Genomic DNA, 20,501 nt, shown 5'->3' on the forward strand with positions numbered 1-20,501 from the left:
CCTCTCCAGAGGCGGGAGAAGTGAGCCCTTGTTCCTCGCCCCCAGGCTTGAGGGGCAGGGATTGCAACGGAGCCCAGGCAGGTGGTTCAGGGAGGAGGGGACCACGAACTCCTGACCCGGGGGTGAGGACCTGCCACAAATTGGTAATTTAAACACTCACTGGGCACGGCGGCTCACGCCGGTTAAGTCCAGCACTTTGGGAGGCCGAGCTGGCCTGACTGCTTGAGCCCAGGAATTTAAGACCAGCCTGGGCCACAGAGTGAGACCCCCGTCTCTACAAAAAAAAATGCAGCCTGTAATCCCAGCACTTTGGGAGGCCGAGGCGGGTGGATCACGAGGTCAGGAGATTGAGACTATCCTGGCTAACACGGTGAAACCCCGTCTCTACTAAAAATACAAAAAACTAGCCGGGCATGGTGGCGGGCGCCTGTAGTCTCAGCTACTCGGGAGGCTGAGGCGGGAGAATGGCATGAACCCGGGAGGCGGAGCTTGCAGTGAGCCGAGATCACGCCACTGCACTCCAGCCTGGGAGACACAGCGAGACTCCATCTCAAAAAAAAAAAAAAAAAAAAAAAAAAAAAAAAAAAGCAAACAAATAGCTGGGTGTAGTGGCACAAACCTATAATCCCAGCTACTTGGGAGGCTGAGGCAGGAGAATCGCTTGAACCCAGGGAGGCAGAGGCTGCAGTGAACTGAGATCAAGCCACTGCATTCCAGCCTTGGTGACAGAGTGAGACTCTGGCTCAATAAAATAAAATAACATAACATAAACACACTGAGATGCAAGAAGGAAATTTTTTATTGCATTGAGGACTTTTCCAGAAGCCTGGTGGACCCACGTCTCCCTCCAGCCCCAAAGGCAGTGCAAAGCCTCTACTGTGTCCCCCACTTCGAGGCGGGTCTCCCCTCCTGCAGGGTCCATGGAGGAGGGGTAAGGTGGGGTGTGGGGGGCCCAGTGGGGAGGCCCTGGGGGCAGAGGGAGTTCACTCCTGTTTAAGCTGGAGACCAGGGAGGGCCCAGCCGCACCTCTGGACAACACTCCAAGTCAGAGGATGGGGTGTGGCAGGGGCTCAGCTGTTAGCTCTGGGGTGTGGCTTCTTCTCCAAACCCCACCAAAGGCCCCTAGAGCCCAGGGAGAGACCATGGAGGTCCGGTGCAACCCCTGGCCTACAGCACAGCTCTCAGAGCCCTGAGGCTCCCGGGGACAGAAACAAGTAACAAAGTGAGACCACGAGAGGAAAAGAATCCACAGTTGCTACAAAAAGCCCCACCCTCCCCAAGCACCCTGGTCAGCTGGGGACCGCCTCGGCCTTCACCCTTTTGGGGGGTCTGTTGGGGGCAGGGCTGGTGGGCCGCTCCCGTTTGGGGCTGGCGGGCTCTGAGCCGTTGTGCTGGGCGCAGGGCTCCTGCTTGGGGCCGGCAGGGATAGAGCCGTTGATCCGGGTGGGTGATTCCTCCTTGGGCTCCAGCTTGGGGGTAGGCGGGCGGGGCAGGGGTGGCAGCGCCCTCTCCAGCACGTGGGGGCCGTCCCAGGCGGGGATCTCCAGCCCCAGGTGCTTCATGAGCCGGGTCATGACCTCGTCGACGTAGCCGTGGATGCGGAGGTCAGCATGGCGGTCCTGCCGGGGGACGGGATGGGTCAGGCATGTGGGGCAGAGGGTGCATGGTGGCCCTGGGCAGGGGTGGGCTCAGACACCTACGTGCTTGGTGGGCTGCAGGTTGACGATGACCAGGCGGCCCCCCCGGCGCTTGGTAGCCAGCGGCAGGTTCCCACTGGGTCGGATCTGCAGTGATGTTCCCAGCGTGATGGACAGGTCGGCGTTCCTGGGGCCAGGGAGTGTGGGCTTAGCCTGATCCCTTCCCCAGCCCTGCTCCTGCCAACATCTCGAGCCAACCCTGGGGTCTGGCTCACACCTAGGTCATCTGTGCTCACTGGGGCGGTCAAGGCCAGCCCCGCTCCCGAGTCAGCCTTCGGGATCCTACCCCGCCCTCCTCTGCTGTCCGCTGGCAGGGTCATGGATCTGGGCCAGCCCTTAGACACTCCTAAGGAGCATCACAGTGTGGTAAGAGCTTGGATGGCTAGGGTGGGACCCTGGCTCAGCCACCTCCCGCTGGGCAGCACTGGATAGAGGAGACACCTGGCCAAAGCCTTGGTTTCCTCGTGCAGCACCCACCCAGAGCCATGAGGCGAGGAGTGTGTGTGTGTGTGTGTGTGTGTGTGTGTGTGTGTGTGTGTGTGTGTGTGTGTGTGTGTGTGTGTGTGTGTGTGTGTGTGCAGCCCCTGGCCTGGCCCACCTCCTCCAGGAAGCCTCCCCTGACTGCCTTGAGCCAGAGCCACTGCCCCGTGCTGGAGCTGGCTGTGTTTGTGCTGTCGCCCCGGCCCGCCCCACCATAGGCTCCCTGGGGGGGGTCAGACCTGCTGGCCTCATCGGCGAGTGCCAGGTCCCGGTCAGGCAGGGAGTCCTCCCAGTCTAGGATGGTGTCCCTCAGCTCCCCCCTGCAATGAGGAAGCCGAGGAGAGTCCACAGGGGCCTAGCAGCCTCCCCTGGAGCCCAGGGCATGGGTGGGGGTGGCTCACCTGCAGGCCCGCAGCCCCCTTGCCTTAGCCACGGTGCAGAGCCGGCCCGTGGCCTTCAGGCCCATGGTGCCCACGACTGTGTCCCGGACATACTGCCTGTGTCGGGGAGGAAGGGGGAGGATGGGGCTGGGTCAGCCCCCGTGGGTGACTCTCGCACTGTTTCTAGGGTGACGTTCTCCCAGGAAGGTGGGTGGACAGGTCACCAGAACTAGCACCCAGAGACACGAACGAGGAGCCTTCCAGGAATAACAGGTCAGGATGCTGTTCGGTGCCCACACACAGAAAACAAAGCAGGAAACTGTCTCAGACAAAGCTCGAGAGACAGGACCCCGCATGGGATCCCGGACCAGGAGAAACAGGAACCACTGGAGCATGGGGACAACAGGCCGAGTCTGGATTCAGGATTAGAGAAGGCGATGTCCACTTTACTTTTCCTGACTTTAATCGTCATACTGGGACGGGTGCGGTGGCTCATGCCTTTCATCCTAGCACTTTGGGAGGCTGAGGCAGGCAGATCATGAGGTCAGGAGTACACCACCAGCCTGGCCAATATGGTGAAATCCCATCTCTACTAAAAATACAAAAATTAGGTGTGGTGGCGGGCGCCTGTAGTCCCAGTTACTCGGGAGGCTGAGGCAGAAGAATTGCTTGAACCCGGGAGGTAGAGGTTGCAGTGAGCTGAGATTGCGCCAGTGCACTCCAGCCTGGGTGACAGAGCAAGACTGTCTCAAAAAAAAGGAGAAACACAGAGATAAGAAGGCCCCTGTAGCTATAGGCCCAGGACCACCAAGGGTGGCTGGCTGCCACCAGCAGCCACGAAAAGGCAGGAAAAATCCTCCACTACAGGTTGCAGAGGAGCACGGCCCTGCAGACACCTGGATTTTGGACTTCTGGCCCCCAGAACTGTCACAAATTTCTATTGCTCTAAAATGCTTATCTGCGGTAGGTTGCTATGGCAGTGCCAGGACATGGATGTACCCCCCCAGGAGGGAGGCATGCCCCAAAATCCCTCTAGGAGGCAGATATGCCCCTCAGATCCCCCCAGGAGGAAGGCATGACCCTCAGATCCCCCCAGGAGGAAGGCATGACCCTCAGATCCCCCCAGGAGGGCCACACCCCAGTCCCCCCACATCCTCTGGGTCTCTGGGACAACAGATTCGGCCCCCAACCCCTCTGGCAGAGCCTGCCCTGAGGAAGGGATGGTGGCTGCATGGCTCACACTGTGCACCCGCCTGGGGGAAGCCTGGCAGCCTCTGCCCCTGCACCCAGGTGGCACTCACGTCTTACACTTGGCACATTCTTCCACGAACATGTTCCCATGAAGCTCTGCCAATTTGTCCCTGTGGGAGAAGAAGAGGCTCGATGGTGGGAAGGGCTCCCTGGATGCCCAGGCTTTGGGGCTGGTGCTAAGCCCCTCTACTCCAGGAAGGCTTCCTGGACTCCTCTCCCACAACATTGATCAACTCCTTTCTGGCTCTTCTAGCTCCTGGCTCCACCACTCATCTGCTATGTGTCTCTGGGCAAGTGGCCCAACCTCTCTGAGCCCAAGGAATCATTAACCCCTGCGGTTGAACCCACCTTAGATAACGGGAAGCCCTTTCCACTCAGAAAATGCCCGTCCCCTCCGACAGCATATGGGAACCTCCTGATGTCACCAGGTCAGAAGCACAGGAATTCAAATTCCCAGTTTATAATGGAAGAAACCGAGGCAATGAGTGGCCCTGAAGCATGAGATCCAATCCCAGCTTTATTTTATTTATTTATTTATTTTTTTTTTTTTGAGATGGAGTCTCGCTCTGTCGCCCAGGCTGGAGTGCAGTGGTGCGATATCAGCTCACTGCAAGTTCTGCCTCCCAGGTTCAAGCCGCCAGCTCACTGCAACCTCCGCCTCCTGGGTTCAAGCGGTTCTCCTGCCTCAGCCTCCTGAGTAGCTGGGACTACCGGCACCTGCCACCATGCCCGGCTAATTTTTCTTTTTTTTGAGATGGACTGGCTAATTTTTTGTATTTTTAGTAGAAAGGGGGTTTCACCGTTTTAGCCAGGATGGTCTTGATCTCCTGACCTCGTGATCTGCCCGCCTCGGCCTCCCAAAGTGCTGGGATTACAGGCGTGAGCCACCGTGCCTGGCCTAATTTTTCTATTTTTAGTACAGACGGGGTTTCACCAAGTGGCCAGGATGGTCTTTTTTTTTTTTTTTTTTTTTTTGAGACGGAGTCTCGCTGTGTCTCCCAGGCTGGAGTGCAGTGGCGTGATCTCGGCTCACTGCAAGCTCCGCCTCCCGGGTTCACGCCATTCTCCCGCCTCAGCCTCCCAAGTAGCTGAGACTACAGGCGCCCGCCACCACGCCCGGCTAGTTTTTTGTATTTTTAGTAGAGACGGGGTTTCACCATGTTAGCCAGGATAGGCCAGGATGGTCTTGATCTCCTGACCTTGTGATCCACCCGCCTCGGCCTCCCAAAGTACTGGGATTACAGGCACAAGTCACCATACCCAGCCCTCCTTTGCTTTTTTTTTTTTTTTTTTTTTGAGACAGAGTGTTGCTCTGTCGCCCAAGATGGAGTGCAGTGGCACCATCTCGGCTCACTGCAACCTCTGCCTCCCGGGTTCAAGTGATTCTCCTGACTCAGCCTCCCGAGTAGCTGAGATTACAGGTGTGTGCCACCACGCCCAGCTAATTTTTGCATTCTTAGTAGAGATGGGGTTTCACGATGTTGGCCAGGCTAGTCTCGAACTCTTGACCTTGTGATCCACCCTCCTTGGCCACCCAAAGGGCTGGGATTACAGATGTGAGACACCGTGCCCGGCCTCTCCTTTGCTTTCATAAGCAGAGAAAAAGCTCTTCCTCACCCCTTACCCCTGGGTGCCCAGCTCCTTGTTCAACAACTGACCTGGCTGTCACCGGCTGCTTCAGGGGTGAGACCCGGCAAAGAGGGGCAGGGGAGGGCCACACCTCTATTAGGAAATCAGTCAGCCCCAGAGCACAGGTTCACTTCAGTGTTAGACACGTTTAGTGTCAGATTAATAAAGATGGAAATTAAAAACACAACAGGCCGGGCGCGGTGGCTCACGCCTGTAATCCCAACACTTTGGGAGGCCGTGGCAGGCGGATCACCTGATGTCAGGAGTTCAAGACCAGCCTGACCAACATGCAGAAACCCCGTCTCTACTAAAAATACAAAATTAGCTGGATGCGGTGGCACCTGCCTGTAATCCCAGCTACTCAGGAAGCTGAGGCAGGAGAATTGCTTGAACCCGGGAGGCTGAGCCGAGATTACGCCATTGCACTCCAGCCTGGGCAACAAGAGTGAAACTCGGTCTCAAAAACAACAACAACAACAACAACAACAAACTGCAACTTCTAGACCCTGACAGCTCTGCTCCACTCGGCCCTATCCCAAGGGAAATTCTGCCTCTGGCCCCGGCGGGGACAGCTCTGAGCCATGGGGCTCAGAAATCTCCACACACTGGGCCAAGAAAGATCCAGAGAGCTCAGGGCTAGAATCTTACAGAACCAGGAAAAGGGCACTTTCCCCCTAAAAACGCAAACCCGGTTTATGGGGCCCCAAGTGCTTTCCTGGGGGGGGGCGGGGCCCGGGTGTTACCTAGGGAAGCCTGAGCGCACATGGAGCCCGTCCACGTTCTGGCTGACCAGGAAGCGAAGGAGGCCCACGCGTTCCAGCTGCACCAGCGCCATGTGGGTCTTCGTGGGCCGTGCGCTCTCAAAGGTGGTGTCGAACTTGGGGGCCAGGCCTCGCTCCTCCATGGTCCAGACTCCGTGGGGACCCCTGAAGGTGACAGGCCGGGAGAGATGGACAGGCAGAGGGGAACAGAAAAAGAGACAGAGGGAGCATCAGAGAGGCATAGAGAGAAAGTTGGAGAGAGAGACAATCGGGAGACAGAGAGAGACAGGGAGACAGAGAGAGGGAATCAGAAAGAGAGAAATAGAGGGTGAGTCGGAAGAACAGGGAGAGGGGGATAGAACAAGACACAGACAGAGAGATAAAGAGTGAAAGACAAAGAAAGCAAGTCAGAGACAGAATAGGAGAGAGAAAGAGAGAGGGAGAGGCAGAGAGAGATGAATTCACACCAAGGCAAAAATGACTTGTTCTATTCAACCAGCACTGCTGCTGCAATGAGCCCGGACGATGCCCACATGGACCCAAGCCCTGCCCTCCAGAAGCCCTTGATCTTGGGGGAGACATGTGGACACAGACCCTCTGGCCCCAAGAGTCAAGCCTGGACCAGAGGAGGTACCCGGGCTTGGGGAAGCCCAGTGGAGGTGTTGGGGGCCCTGGGCTTCTCCAGGCCCAGGTATCTCTTTTGGTCCAGGCTTGACTGGGCTTCCTGGAGGAGGCTGAGCAGTTTCTTGAAGGGTGAGAGGGAAGATCAGCCAGAAGGCGTAAACAAAGGCCTGGGTGCTGGGAAGAGCTGGGAAATGCAGGTGTTTTGGGGATGCAGCAGGAGCAGGAGGGGCTGAAGTTGGAGAGGTGATTCAGGGCTGGAGCAGGAAGGGCTTCAGCTTCCAGCACAAGGTATTCAGAACTCTACACTGCCTGGCAATGGGAAGCCACAGCAGGTTATGGAAGAGGAGGAGGAGTAGAAATTCACGCCTTGGAATTCTTTTTTTTTTTTTTTTTTTGAGATGGAGTCTGGCTCTGTCGCCCAGGCTGGAGTGCAATGGCACGATCGTGGCTAACTGCGAACTCCACCTCCCGGGTTCAAGCGATTCTCCCACCTTGGCCTCCCAAGTAGCTGGGATTACAGGTGCCCGCCACCATGCCTGGCTACACTTGCAAGTGTGAAAGACTACATTTCCCAGCATTCCTTGAAGCCAAATGTGATCAGGCGACTGTGTTCTGGCCAATGGGGTGAGTGGAATGCTGGTTGTGACAGGGACACATCTTCATTTTGTTTTGTTTGTTTTTAGACAGAGCCTCACTCTGTCGCCCAGGCTGGAGTGCAGTGGTGCGATCTCGGCTCACTGCCTCCACCTCCCAGGTTCAAGAGATTCTCCTGCCTCAGCCTCCCAAGTAGCTGGGACTACAGATGTGTGCCACCACACCTGGCTAATTTTTGTATTCTTAGTAGAGACAGGGATTCATCATATTGGCCAGGCTGGTCTGGAACTCCTGACCTTGTGATCCCCCACGCCCAGCCAAGGGACACATCTTACGGGGAGGGGGTGTTACCCCTTTCCAGTACCCAGGACACATCCAGGAGAACAGCAGATGGATGGGTTCTAATTCCCAGATGTATATGGCTCGCAAGGAAGCCCCTGGCAGCCTGGTGGGCCTTGCCTCGAATTCCCCTGCACACTCACAGACCTGAAGTCGGGAATGCCAGAGGCAGTGCTGATGCCGGCACCCGTGTGGAACACCACATGGGAAGACTGCCAGACCAGCCTTGCCAGCTCCCACACCTTCCGCTCCAGCTCCTCCGGGGGGTCAAAGATCTGTAGGGGGAGAGAGCAGATGGAGGGGTCAAAACAGTTCCCCGAGTGGCAAGGCCACACACAAGCCACAGACTGAGCTGTCCCTGTCTTGCCTGAGGGAGGAAAACGGATTGGAAAAGGCAGCTTGTCCTCATGCCCCTCCTCTGCCTACAACCTTCCATGACTCCCACTTGCCTTGTCAAAGCCCTAGCCCTCCCCACGGCCCACCAGGCCCTGTACTACCTCCCCTGCCCCCTCCCTGCCCTCTTCTCCTCCCTCTCCCCGCCTCACTCTGCTCCAGCCACACAGGTCTCCTCCCTGTTCCTCCATCACACCAGGCACAGTCCTGCTTCAGGGCCACACCCTTTAATGCTCTTCCCCTAGATACCCACATGGCTCCCTCCCTCACCTCCTGTAACTTGTGGCTCAGATGTCACTTCTGTGACAGTGACGCCTCCCTTGGCCACCTGGTTTCCATGCAACCCCTAGTCAGTCTCTCTTACTAGAAAGAGGGGTTTTTATTTACTTATTTATTTATTTTATTTTATTTATTTTTTTTTTTTTTTGAGACGGAGTCTCGCTCTGTCGCCCAGGCTGGAGTGCAGTGGCCTGATCTCAGCTCACTGCAAGCTCCGCCTCCCGGGTTCACGCCATTCTCCTGCCTCAGCCTCCTGAGTAGCTGGGACTACAGGCGCCCGCCACCTCGCCCGGCTAGTTTTTTGTAGTTTTAGTAGAGACGGGGTTTCACTGTGTTCACCAGGATGGTCTCGATCTCCTGACCTCGTGATCCACCTGTCTCGGCCTCCCAAAGTGCTGGGATTACAGGCTTGAGCCACCGCGCCCGGCCGAAAGAGGGGTTTTTAATCTGTCTTGCTCCTGGCTGTGGCCCTAGTACCTAGAAAGTGCCTGACCCACGGTAGGTACTCCATAAATGTTGGTAGAATAAAGTGACTAACAGGCCGGGCGTGGTGGCTCACGCCTGTAATCCCAGCACTTTGGGAGGCCAAGGTGGGTGGATCACTTGAGGTCAAGAGTTCGAGACCAGACTGGCCAACATGGTGAAACCGCGCCTCTACTAAAAACACACAAATTAGCTGGGCGTGGTGGCAAGTGCCTGCAATCTCATCTACCCTATAGAGGAGGCTAAGGCAGGAGAATCACTTGAACCTGGGAGGGGGAGGTTGCAGTGAGCCGAGATCGTGCCACTGCACTCCAGCCTGGGCGACACAGAAACTCTGTCTCAATAATAATAATAAATAATAATAATAATAATAATAATAAAATAAAGTGACTAACAGCAGCATGAAGAGTGGGGCTTCTGGACGGGCGCACACCATCGGCTCTCATTAAATGCATGATTCAGAATGCATGGGCCAGCCTTTTTGGAATGGGGCCATCTTCCCCTCGTTTGCAGGAAGGATAGAGATGGAGACCCAGAAGGGAAATGACTTCCCCAAAGTCCCACAGTGCGCGGTGGGGGCAGCCGATCCCTCCACTTCCCCTCCGAGTGGCTGGAGGGATCTTTCTGGCACATTCTGTCCAGGCCCCTCGCCAGGGCAAAACCGTTCCCCATCACCCTCAGGATAAAGTACCAACTCCCCAGCCTGGCATTTGAGCCCCGTCCTGGCCCAACTCTGGAAACCTCCCAGGCCTAATCGTTCTCCAAATGTGTTTATTCCCACCTCCCTGCCTTTGCGCCTGTCGTCCCCTCCTCCTGGAACTACATCCCCTCTCTCCCCCATCAGCCCGGACAGGCTGGCCACAGAGTTGGGCGTGTTCGCGTCCCCCGGCGCGCAGGGGCGTCACTTCCCGCCCCTTCCTCACTGGGAAGTCCCTCCCATGGTCTAGCCTCAGTGCCTCCTGATATTCCCACAATGCCCCGCGGCCCCGGGGCGCGAAGCTCGGGACCCTCGGACGCGCTCACCTCAGGGAGGCCGCACTTGCCCTTGTCCGCGTACGGCGACAGCCCCGCCGCATAATTCACCGACATCCTCGCCTACCCCACGGGAACAATAAAGTTTCCCTTGTTGAGGCCGCTTCCGCCGGAAGCGGGGCGGGGCGGGGAAGAAGGAGGAACGGCGTTCTAGTCCTGCGCACCCGGCCTCCCACAGCAAGGCGCATGCGCCTCGTGCTGACGCCGCAGGCGCCATGTTAACTGCTGTCAGAAGGAAACCTGGCTCTTTGCATGCAGGCGTTCGCGCGGCTTGGGAAGAGGCTGCCCTATGACCCGGGCAGGAAATTGGGGCGGTCACCTACGTGACAGTTCTCCAGTCACCTCTAAAATGAGGGACACAGGCTATCGATGCCCCCACAACCCCTTTTACGGATTAGTAAATTCCGTAAGGACGGAGCCGGACGGCAGGGACCCCAGTCCAACGGTTTTGAATGCCACTCAGAGTTATCAGAGTATCTTTTTTTTTTTTTTTTTTTTTTTTTTTTTCTGTGAGGGGGAGCTTCGCTCTGTGGCCCAGGCTGGAGCGCAGTGGAGCGATCTCGGTTCACTGCAACCTCCGCCTCTCAGGTTCAAGCGATTCTCCTGCCTCAGCCTCCCTAGTAGCTGGGATTACGGGCGCCCGCCACCACGCCCAGCAAATTTTTGTATTTTTTAGTAGAGACGGGGTTTCACCATGTTAGTCAGGCTGGTCCTGAACTCCTGACCTCAGGTGATCCGCCGGCCTCGGCCTCCTAAAGTGCTGGGATTACAGGCCTGAGCCACTGCGCCCGGCCAGGTTATTTGAGTATCATCCAACTGGAGGTTCTGCGTTCTGCAGGACGGTCCTGCTCAAGGTCAATGGGGCTGGTGGCCTGGAGGACTCATTTAAGAATCATGTGTTGAGTACCTACTTTGAACAAAGGTGGTGCCATCTATGCCCTGGTGGCTGGGGGTGGACACAAACATGTGACCAGGTAATGGTGACATGGTGCGGTTGGGGTGCAATGGGTGACAAAGAGGGCACAGGGCAATGAGGGAGCTCACAGGAGGCACCTGACCCAGGCTGGGGGCATCCGGGAGGGCTTCCTGGAGGAGGAGATGTTGCAGCAAAGATCTAAAGCCAGGTAGAGCCGGTTGGGGGTGACATGAAGTACAGAAAGAATGTTCATGGTCAGGGGAACAGCAAGTGCAAAGGCTGAGAAGAGAGGAAGAGCATGGCTCCTTCCAGAAACTGAAATCAGTCCAGTGATGACAGGGAAGATCGTGGGTGTCTTCCCGCCAGAGCCAGTTGGCCAACAGGCAGTCCGCTGCCAGCCTGTCTCCTCCCTCGGCTCATCCTCGGCCCCCTGGGGCGGCCGCCCGCTCAGAGCCGATCAGGTGTCAGAGTGGAGCGGCTGGAGCTGCTCGTGGCCCAGCTGGGAGTGGGTAACCGGAGCCGGCAGTGGGCACTGTGGCCGGGAGCTCGGGGCACTGGAGCTGCAGGAGGTAGGGGAGGAAGGAGGTGGGAGAGGCCCAGGATGGAGGATCCCTTTAGGGCCCCAAGCCCCTGAGCCCTTGTGTGTGGGAGAAAGAAGCTGTGCTGGGTCCCAGCCAGGCTTCAGAGCTACCCGGGCACCCTGACACACACATGCACTCCTTCACCCACGCACTTCGCACTTGCCGGCCTGTGCCCTGCCTCACTTCCTCCAAGGCTGGTGCTCAACATCCCACCCGGCCATCAGGCCCTTCTTATTTACCATCACCTCTTCCAGCAAGCAGCTCCCTAAATTTAGCAGGCATTTTTCCCTCCCCCAAGCCCACAGACTGTCTTCTCCCAAGCAGCCTGTGAACTCCTCTGTTGGGTGTCTTATTACCCCCTGCTTTGGGTGTGATTGAATCCTCCAGTCAGAGGTAGAAGAAGAAAGGGTAGGTAGTGAGTGAATGGGTACTGGTGGAGGGGTAAGTGAATGGATGGGTGGGTAGATGGATGGGGGGCGAATAGATGGATTGGCGGTTCGGTAGATGGATGAATGGGTAGATGGATGGATGGATGGATGGATGGATGGATCGATCGATCGATCAATGCATGCATACATGGATGAATCGGTGGATGAATGGATGGACTGGTGGGTGGGTGGCTGGATGGATGGATGGATAAGTGGATGGATGAGTGGATGAGTGGATAGGTAGGTGGGTTGATGGGTGGGTGATTGGGTGGGCAGATGGATGGATGGATGGATGGATGGATGGATGGATGGATGGATGCGCGGATGGATGGATGGGTGGTTGGGTGGATGGATGGAGGGATGGATAAGTGGATGGATGGGCAGATGAGTGGATGGATGAATGGTGGGAGTTGGTAGGTGTTTGGGCAGGTGGATGGATGTGTGGGTGAAGCCTGAATAAAGGGTGATGAAGAACCATGAGAACACAAATTGGGTGGGTGAGTTTGTGGGTGGTGGCCAGTGGGTGGGTGTACAGTGCTTAGGTGGGAGGATGGATGCCCAGGTGAGTGCATAGGTGGTAACTGGGTGGAAGGGTGGCTTGGAGAATTCACAGGTAGGTAGGTGGACAGATAGAGGCCATCCCAACCCCTACTCCCTGGTAAGAGGCAAATACAGATTCTCCATCACAAAGATCCCTTTCAGACATAGGGCCTCACAGTCACACCCCTCAAAAAACACACCCCCTCGAGATAGTCCTGCCTGACCTCCGTGCCTGCATATGCGGAACATAGAACAGGCCCAGGTGTACAGACGTGCACATGCCCCACGCTCACGTCACACACATGCATGCAGCCATCGCCCCAGACCTCCACCCACTATGGGTGAATTGCTGTCACATGGAGGTTCCCTCTGATTATCTAGGAAACAGGCCTCTGTGCTGAGAGCCCTCAGCCCTGGCTTCAGTCCCCAGGGAGCCCCCGACTGTTGCAAAAGACAGAATCAGCCCAGACCCTTCCAGCCCATGGAGCCAGGGGTGAGGCAGAGGAAGAGACCCAGCCAGCGTAGGCGGGAACCCGATTTGGGGAGTTAGATCTCTGCTTGGGAACGAGAGGCAAAGCTGATCAGAGCAAGGGATTTTGGTAACTGGGTTTTGAAGGATGAGTAGGAGTTCAGAGAAGAAAAAGGAAACCATTCTAGGCAGAAATAACTGCACAGAGAGAAAAGTTAGACCAGAGAAGGCTTGATCGGTTTGGACAACAGGAAATAGCAGCGAGATGCATTTATGGAGCCCCTCATGTTTGGCCAGGCTCTATGTTGGGACCATACTGAAAACTGACCATGAGTTGCTCAAGAAAGGATCGTTTCTGTCATTTTATAGATGAGGGAAATAAAAACAGAGAGGGCAAGTAACCTGCCAAAGGACACACAGCAGGTAGGAGAGACAGCAGGTCTGTGTCTTGTTCTAGGGGGCCAGGACTGGTCAGGGAGGAGGAAGTGGCCCTTTTGAGGAGGGAGAGGCAAGGGACCCTGCCACCCACCGGGACTGGTGTCCCTCACCTTACCCCCACCCTTGACCTTCCTCAGGTGGCCTGGGAAGAGGAGAAACGCAGGGCACCGACCATGAAGACTCTCAGGGCGCGATTTAAGAAGACAGAGGTGAGTGTGAGGCCTTAGATGCCGGATACACGCCCCCCCAACTTCAGGCTTCTCTCTCCTGGGGCTTGGCTGAAGACCCTCCCTTTCATTCCAGTACCCACCTCTTCTCCTTTCCTCTCTGCTGCCCCCTAGCGTCCTGACCTCCCCCCTGCTCCCCGTACAAGCTTTCCAGCCCAGGCCTTTGCCCAGGCCCTAGTCTGCTCCCCATGCAATAGCTTCTCCCTACATTGCCACCTATCAGACCCTCCTCATCACAGTTTGGCCCCAGTACCACCTCCCCATCCAATCTCCGCTCTCCCCAGCCACAGTGACCCCTTGCTTTTCCAAGGACCCACTTTCCCTTGGACCTTGATCTTTTGCTTTGGAGCGTGTGTACTCAGCACATATTTAGATAGCAGGCGCTGCTCCAGGTATCGGGGAATCAGCCAGGGAATAGGGTAGGCAAAAATCCTTGCTCTCGTGGAGCCGACCGCTGAGTACGGGAGATGAACACGAAGCAAGATAAATAAGTGACAATGTGTGTTTTGTGTCGCGAAGACAGAGAAAACAGGAAAAGGGAATTGAAGCATCCTGGGCAGGGGAGGTGGCTGCAGTTTTTAAGAGGGTGGCCAGGGAAGGCTTCCCAGAGAAGGTGATATTGGAGCAAAGACTGGAAAGGGAAGGGGAGAGCTGGGTATGGTGACTCATAACTGTAATCCCAGCACTTTGAGAACCCGAGGCAGGCAGATCACTTGAGGTCAGGAGTTCGAGACCAGCCTGGCCAACATGGTGAAACTTTGTTTCTACTAAAAATACAAATATTAGCTGGGTGTGGTGGCGGCCACCTATAGTCCCAGCTACTCTGAGCTCAGGATGAGGCAGGAGAATTGGTTGAGCCCGGGAGGTGGAGGTTGCATTGAGCCAAGATTGTGCCATTGCACTGCAACCTGGGCAACAGAGTGAGACTCAGTCTCAAAAATAAAAAAATAAAAATAAAAAAAAAAGAAGGGGAAGGGGAGTGGGGGAGGGAGTTTGCAGGAATTGCATTCCAAGTGGCTGGAACAGCCAGTTCAAAGGCCGTGAGGTAGATCCAGCTGTCTTCTCTTGCATCCGTCTCTTTAGCTATGAACTCCTAGAAAGACATGCTTCTTCCTCCATCATCCTCACTCCCTCTCAGCTCCCCAAGTCCCTGTGGCGGCCAGTTCAGGGCACAGATGGAGAGGATGACAGGGAGGACTCCCCTCCAGGGACAGGCAGGCAGCCTTCCTGAGCACCTCTTTGTGCCTGGCCTGGGTGGGCAAACTTGACTTGGACCCTTTAATTTTCCCATCATGGGATACAACCTCCCCAACCGGTGTGGCCTGGAGAAATCAGGGAGTCTGCCTGGAGGAGGCAGCACCAGAGCAGAGCCTGGAAGAATAGGGAGGATTTAGAGAAGTGAAGGCAGGCATGTGAGGAGCGGAGCACGGACCCGTGTGGGGACAGATTCGGAGGCTGGACCAGGTCTGCTTGATTCACGGGCATGACAGGCGGATTCTCTTGGCAGGAGCGGAGAGTGCAAGTGAGTGGGAGTTCAGGATCTTTGAAAGCCATTTTTGAAAAGTCAAAAAGAGAGGCCTGTGGAACAAACCTAGATTTCATTTTTTATTTTATTTTATTTTATTATTATTTTTTGAGACGGAGTCTCGCTGTGTCGCCCAGGCTGGAGTGCAGTGGCCGGATCTCAGCTCACTGCAAGCCCTGCCTTCCGGGTTTACACCATTCTCCTGCCTCAGCCTCCCAAGTAGCTGAGACTACAGGCGCCCGCCACCTTGCCCGGCTAGTTTTTTTGTATTTTTTAGTAGAGACGGGGTTTCACCATGTTAACCAGGATGGTCTCGATCTCCTGACCTCGTGATCCGCCCGTCTCGGCCTCCCAAAGTGCTGGGATTACAAGCTTGAGCCACCGCGCCTGGCCGAGCTCAGGATCTTTAAAAGCCATTTTTGAAAAGTCAAAAAGAGAGTCCTGTGGAACAAGCCTGGATTACATTTTTTATTTTATTTTGTTTTTGAGATGTAGTTTTCCTCTTGTCGCCCAGGCTGGAGTGCAATGGCTCAATCTCAGCCCACTGCAAACTCCACCTCCCAGGTTCAAGCGATTCTCTTACCTCAGCCTCCTGAGTAGCTGGGATTGCAGGCATGCACCACCATGCCCGGCTAATTTTGTATTTTTAGTAGAGGCAGGATTTCACCATGTTGGCCAGGCCGGTCTTGAACTCCTGACCTCAGGTCATCCACCTGCCTTGGTCTCCCAAAGTGCTGGGATTACAGGCATAAGCCACCACGCCTGGTCCAATTTTTTTTTTTTTTTTTTGAGACAGAGTCTCTTTCTGTCATGCAGGCTGGAGTGCAATGGTGCTATCTCAGCCGACTGCAGCCTCCAACTCCTGGGCTCAAACGATCCTCCTGCCTCAGCCTCCCAAAGTGCAGAGACTACAGGCGTGCACCACCACACTGGGCTAATTTTTATTTTTTGTAGAGATGTGTTGCCCAGGCTAGTCTTAAACTCCTGGCCTCAAGCGATCCTCCTACCTCCTACCCAAAGTGGTGGGATTACAGGTGTGACCCACTGCACCCAGCCAAGCCTGGGATAGAATCAGGTGGCTCTGAGTTCAGATTCTTCCTCTGTCCCTGGTGTCCTGGGTAACTCTGGGCATGTCATGACCCCTCTGTGGCTTCCTTCAGTTGTTTGGGTTCATTTTATTTATTTTTGAGACAGAGTCTCACTCTGTTGCTGAGGCTGGAGTGCAGTGGCATGATCTCTGCTCACTGCAACCTCCGCCTCCCGGGTTCAAGCAATTATCCTGCCTCAGCCTGCCAAATAGCTGAGACTACAGGCGCCCGCCACCATGGCTGGCTAATTTTTTTGTATTTTCAGTAGAGACAGGGTTTCACTATGTTGGTCAGGCTGGTCTCAAACTCCCGACCTCAGGTGATCCGCCCACCTTGTCCTCTCAAAGTGCTGGAATTACAGGCGTGAGCCACTGCACCCAGCCCATTTTATTTTTAAACTATTTATTAATTATCATGTTACCTTTCATTTCATTATTCATTTTAATTTTATTTAAAACATTTTAATTTAATATCATTGAATACACTTTTATTTCTTTTATTTCTTTTAAGTTTTTCTTTCTTCTTTTTTTTTGTTTTGAAGGAGTCTCACTCTGTTGCTCAGGCTGGAGTGCAGTGTTGTGATCTTGGCTCACTGCAACCTCCGTCTCCTGGGTTCAAGTGATTCTTTTCTTATGCCACAGCCTCCTGAGTAGGTGGGACTACAGCACACTACCACGCCCATAATTTTTTTGTATTTTTAGTAGAGATGGGGTTTCCCCATGTTGGCCAGGCTGGTCTCAAACTCATGACCTCAAGTGATCCGCACACCTCGGCCTCCCAAAGGGTTGCCATTACAGGCATGAGCCATTACAGACATGCCTGGCCCTAAGTTTTTTTTGTTTTTTTGTTTTTTTTAAGAGATGGGATCTCACTGTGTTGTCCAGACTGGTCTCAAACTCCTGGGCTCAAGAGATCCTCCTGCCTGAGCCTCTCAAGTAGCTGGGACCACAGAAGTGCGATACTGTGCCTGGCTTATTTATTTTATTTTCATTTTTGTTGATTTTTGAGCACGATAGAGAACATAAGATGTGCTTTGCAGGTGTCAGCTCATTTAATCCTCACCACCATGTAATGAAGCCGGAGCTTTTATTATCTTCATTTTATAGATGAGGGTGGGAAGCCCAGAGAGGTTAAGACACCTGCTCAAGGTCACACAGCTAGTAAGTGAGACACAAGCCTTCCCCTAGGGCTGCATTACTATGAACATGATTGGCCTGGAGGTGGGAGGGGGGTGCATTGACTGAAAAGAGAACAGGTGGAGACAGACAGCGGGAGAGAAAGAGGTGAAAAATGGCTCATTAACTGCCTACAAAATGTGGCATTGGGTGAGTTTCATTCACTGTGGAGTGATCCTAAAATTTTTCTTCCCATTTGGAATCAATTTCTCAATTATAGTTGCCCTTTGAACAATTACAGCCCACCACCTGCACAGTCAAAAATCCATGAAGAGGCCAGGCGCTGGGGCTCATGCCTGTAATCCCAGCACTTTGGGAGGCCCAGGCGGATGGATCACCTGAGGTCAGGAGTTTGAGACCAGCCTGGCCGACATGGCGAAACCCAATCTCTACTAAAAATGCAAACATTAGCTGGGCGTGGTGGCGTGTGCCTGTAATCCCAGCTACTCGGGAAGCTGAGGCAGGAGAATCGCTTGAACCCGGGAGGCAGAGGTTGCAATGAGCCGAGATGGCACCACTGCACTCCAGCCTGGGCAGCGGAGCGAGACTCCATCTAAAAAAAAAAAAAAAATTCTGGCTCTGCATGGTGGCTCACACCTGTAGTCCCAGCAGTTTGAGAGGCAGAGGCAGGCAGATCATCTGAGGTCAGGAGTTCGAGACCAGCCTGGCCAACATGGTGAAACACCCTCTATACTAAAAATGCAAAAATTAGTCGGGCGCAGTGGTGGGCACCTGTAATCCCAGCTACTCAGGAGGCTGAGGCAGGAGAATCGCTTGAATCCAGGAGGCAGAAGTTGCTGTGAGCCGAGATCACGCTACTGCACGATTGCCCAGCCTGGGCGACAGAGCGTGACTCCATCTCAAAAAGCAAACAAAAAATCCACATGTAAGTGGACCTGGGCGTTCAAACCCATATCGTTCAGGGGTCAACTCCTGAATGCTTTTTTCCCCCAAGCATTCCCCAGAAGTAGTAGCCACTGTTAAATCAAGCCGTATGATTGCTTCATTTCCAAAGCACGGTTATATTTAATATTTAAATCAGGCCGGGCGCGGTGGCTCAAGCCTGTAATCCCAGCACTTTGGGAGGCCGAGACGGGCGGATCACAAGGTCAGGAGATCGAGACCATCCTGGCTAACATGGTGAAACCCCGTCTCTACTAAAAATACAAAAAACTAGCCGGGCGAGGTGGCGGGCGCCTGTAGTCCCAGCTACTCGGGAGGCTGAGGCAGGAGAATGGCGTAAACCCGGGAGGCGGAGCTTGCAGTGAGCTGAGATCCGGCCACTGCACTCCAGCCTGGGCGACAGAGCGAGACTCCGTCTCAAAAAAAAAAAAAAAAAAAAAATTTAAATCAAATCCTTCAAGAAGCGTGGGCGGCTAAAAAAGAGATGCCTCATTCGGGACGTGGGTGTGTTTTGATATGTTTGCAATGGGAGGGGTCGGGACAAAGTCAAAATTGGACGGGGACAGGATAGGTGTTAAAACCTCAGATGGGTGTGAGGGCCTCTGAGGGTGTCTGGAGCTGGAGGGGCCTGAGGTCGGCCCACAGCCTGCGGGAGCTGTTGCAGCAGATGGGAGGCCTGGCTGTTGGTGGGGAGCTGCATGGCCTCCATCCTCCCCTCCCGGGGCACCTGGCCATCCGTCCCTCCACCTGCCCTTCTCCAGTTTCGCAGCAGGCAGCCAGAGTCAAGTTCAGCTTTTGTTCAGCAGCCCCGAGGGAAGAAAGCAAACACCCGTGACTGCAGGGGCCTGGCCTCCTCCTGTCCCTGGGACCTTGTGTTCCGTGTCTTCTAGCCACTGCTACCCCTCTCCTCCTCTCCTTATCCCTGCCTGGTGGCCTCTCTGCGTGCCTTTCCTGGTCTCTAACACCGGCTTTTTCTTATTTATGTATTTACTTTAATTTAATTTGTTTTATTTTTGTTTATTTATTATTATTTTTTTGAGACGGAGTCTCGTTCTGTCACCTAGGCTGGAGTGCAGTGGCACAATCTTGTCTCACTGTAAGCTCCACCTCCTGGGTTCAAGAGATTCGTCTCTCTCAGCCTCTTGAGTAGCTGGGATTACAGGCGTGAGCCACCACCCCTAGCCTATTTATTTATTTATTTATTAGACAGAGTCTTGCTCTGTTGCCCAGGCTGGAGTGCAATGGCATGATCTTGGCTCACTGCAACCTCCGCCTCCTGGGTTCAAGGGATTCTCCTGCCTCAGCCTCCCAAGAAGCTGAGATTACAGGCGCCCACCACCATGTCCGGCTAATTTTGTTGTTGTTGTTTTTGTATTTTTAGTAGAGATGGGGCTTCACCATGTTGGCCAGGCTGGTCTCAAACTTCTGACCTCCAGTGATCCGCCCGCCTCGGCCTCCCAAAGTGCTGGGATTACAGGCGAGAGCCACTGTGCCCGGCCAACACTGTCTCTTTCTTCAGGGTCCCAACAGTTGGCATTGCTTACTCTGATGCCCCTTAGGCTGTCCGTGGGCCTCAGTATTTCCATCCATAAAATGGGAGTTACCTGGAGCTGTCCATCTGGGACCTCACTGACCTCCTGCCTTTGTTTTAGGTTTCAGGAAAATCTCCCAAGTGGCAAGATTGGGGTTTCTAGAGATTCACAGATGCCATACATCAATGCTTCGTGGAAAGTCCTCTCTCTCTTTCTGTCTTTTTTCTTTTCATATTTTTATTTTTTATTTAAGTATGCATTTTTTTTTTTTCAGAGATGAGGTCTCGCCACGTTGCCCAAGCTGGTCTTGAACTCATGGCCTCAAGCGATCCTCCTGCCTTAGCCTCCCAAAGTGCTGGGATTACAGGCATGAGCCACCACGCCTGGCCAGGCCTCGTATTTTCATTTTTTCACTGAGGCCTACGAAACCTGTAGTTGGTCCTGCATGGAATACAGCAGTGACTAAGATAGACAATAATCGCTGTCCCTAAGGAGGTGACATTCTAAGGAAGAGATCAGGAGGAAACAAGCTGGGCGCGGTGGCTCACGCCTGTAATCCCAGCACTTTAGGAGGTCAAGGTGGGAGGATCACCTGAGCCCAGGAGTTCGAGACCAGCCTAGGCAACATAGCAAGACCCCGTCTCTTCAAAAAAATTCAAAAATTAGTTGGGTATGGTGGTGTGTACCTCTGGTCTGTAGTTACTCAGGAGGCTGAGGTGGGAGGACCACTTGAGCCC

General features: G+C 54.5%; 2 protein-coding genes across 24 annotated transcripts in view; one reads left to right on the plus strand and one right to left on the minus strand.

Moving 5' to 3' along the window:
- Nucleotides 1-781: 781 nt before the first annotated feature.
- SIRT6 (sirtuin 6) lies at nt 782-10,023 on the minus strand. Of its 7 annotated transcripts, none has more exons than XM_045381377.2 (8): nt 9,934-10,023; nt 7,903-8,030; nt 6,181-6,363; nt 3,859-3,918; nt 2,579-2,674; nt 2,417-2,497; nt 1,701-1,784; nt 782-1,619 (listed from the first exon to the last, which is right to left on the minus strand). In XM_045381377.2, the coding sequence occupies exons 1-8, from the start codon at nt 9,997-9,999 to the stop codon at nt 1,571-1,573; spliced, it is 747 nt and encodes a 248-aa protein (XP_045237312.2). In that variant the 5' UTR covers nt 10,000-10,023; the 3' UTR covers nt 782-1,570. The 7 variants fall into 7 exon arrangements, with proteins under 7 accessions (XP_045237312.2, XP_005587603.2, XP_005587606.2 ...); XM_005587546.4 differs by having other exon boundaries at nt 1,701-1,824; XM_005587549.4 differs by lacking the exon at nt 7,903-8,030 and having other exon boundaries at nt 1,701-1,824.
- A 146-nt stretch (nt 10,024-10,169) lies between these two features.
- ANKRD24 (ankyrin repeat domain 24) overlaps nt 10,170-20,501 on the plus strand; it is a 44,625-nt gene continuing 34,293 nt past the window's right edge. For 7 of the 17 annotated variants that reach the window (XM_074025417.1, XM_074025412.1, XM_074025420.1 and 4 more), the window contains exons 1-2: nt 11,308-11,427; nt 13,452-13,523. Coding sequence is in view for 8 of the 17 variants with exons in the window: in XM_065536055.1 (XP_065392127.1) it covers nt 11,191-11,427; nt 13,452-13,523 (309 nt within the window). In the remaining 9 variants the exon portion in view is untranslated. Of the gene's footprint in view, nt 10,917-11,175; nt 11,428-13,230; nt 13,300-13,451; nt 13,524-20,501 lie in introns of those variants that run through there. The other 10 variants (XM_065536064.1, XM_074025404.1, XM_074025416.1 and 7 more) reach the window with 4 other exon arrangements.

Source organism: Macaca fascicularis, chromosome 19 (genome assembly GCF_037993035.2).
Source record: "Macaca fascicularis isolate 582-1 chromosome 19, T2T-MFA8v1.1".
Lineage (NCBI taxonomy): Eukaryota > Metazoa > Chordata > Mammalia > Primates > Cercopithecidae > Macaca > Macaca fascicularis.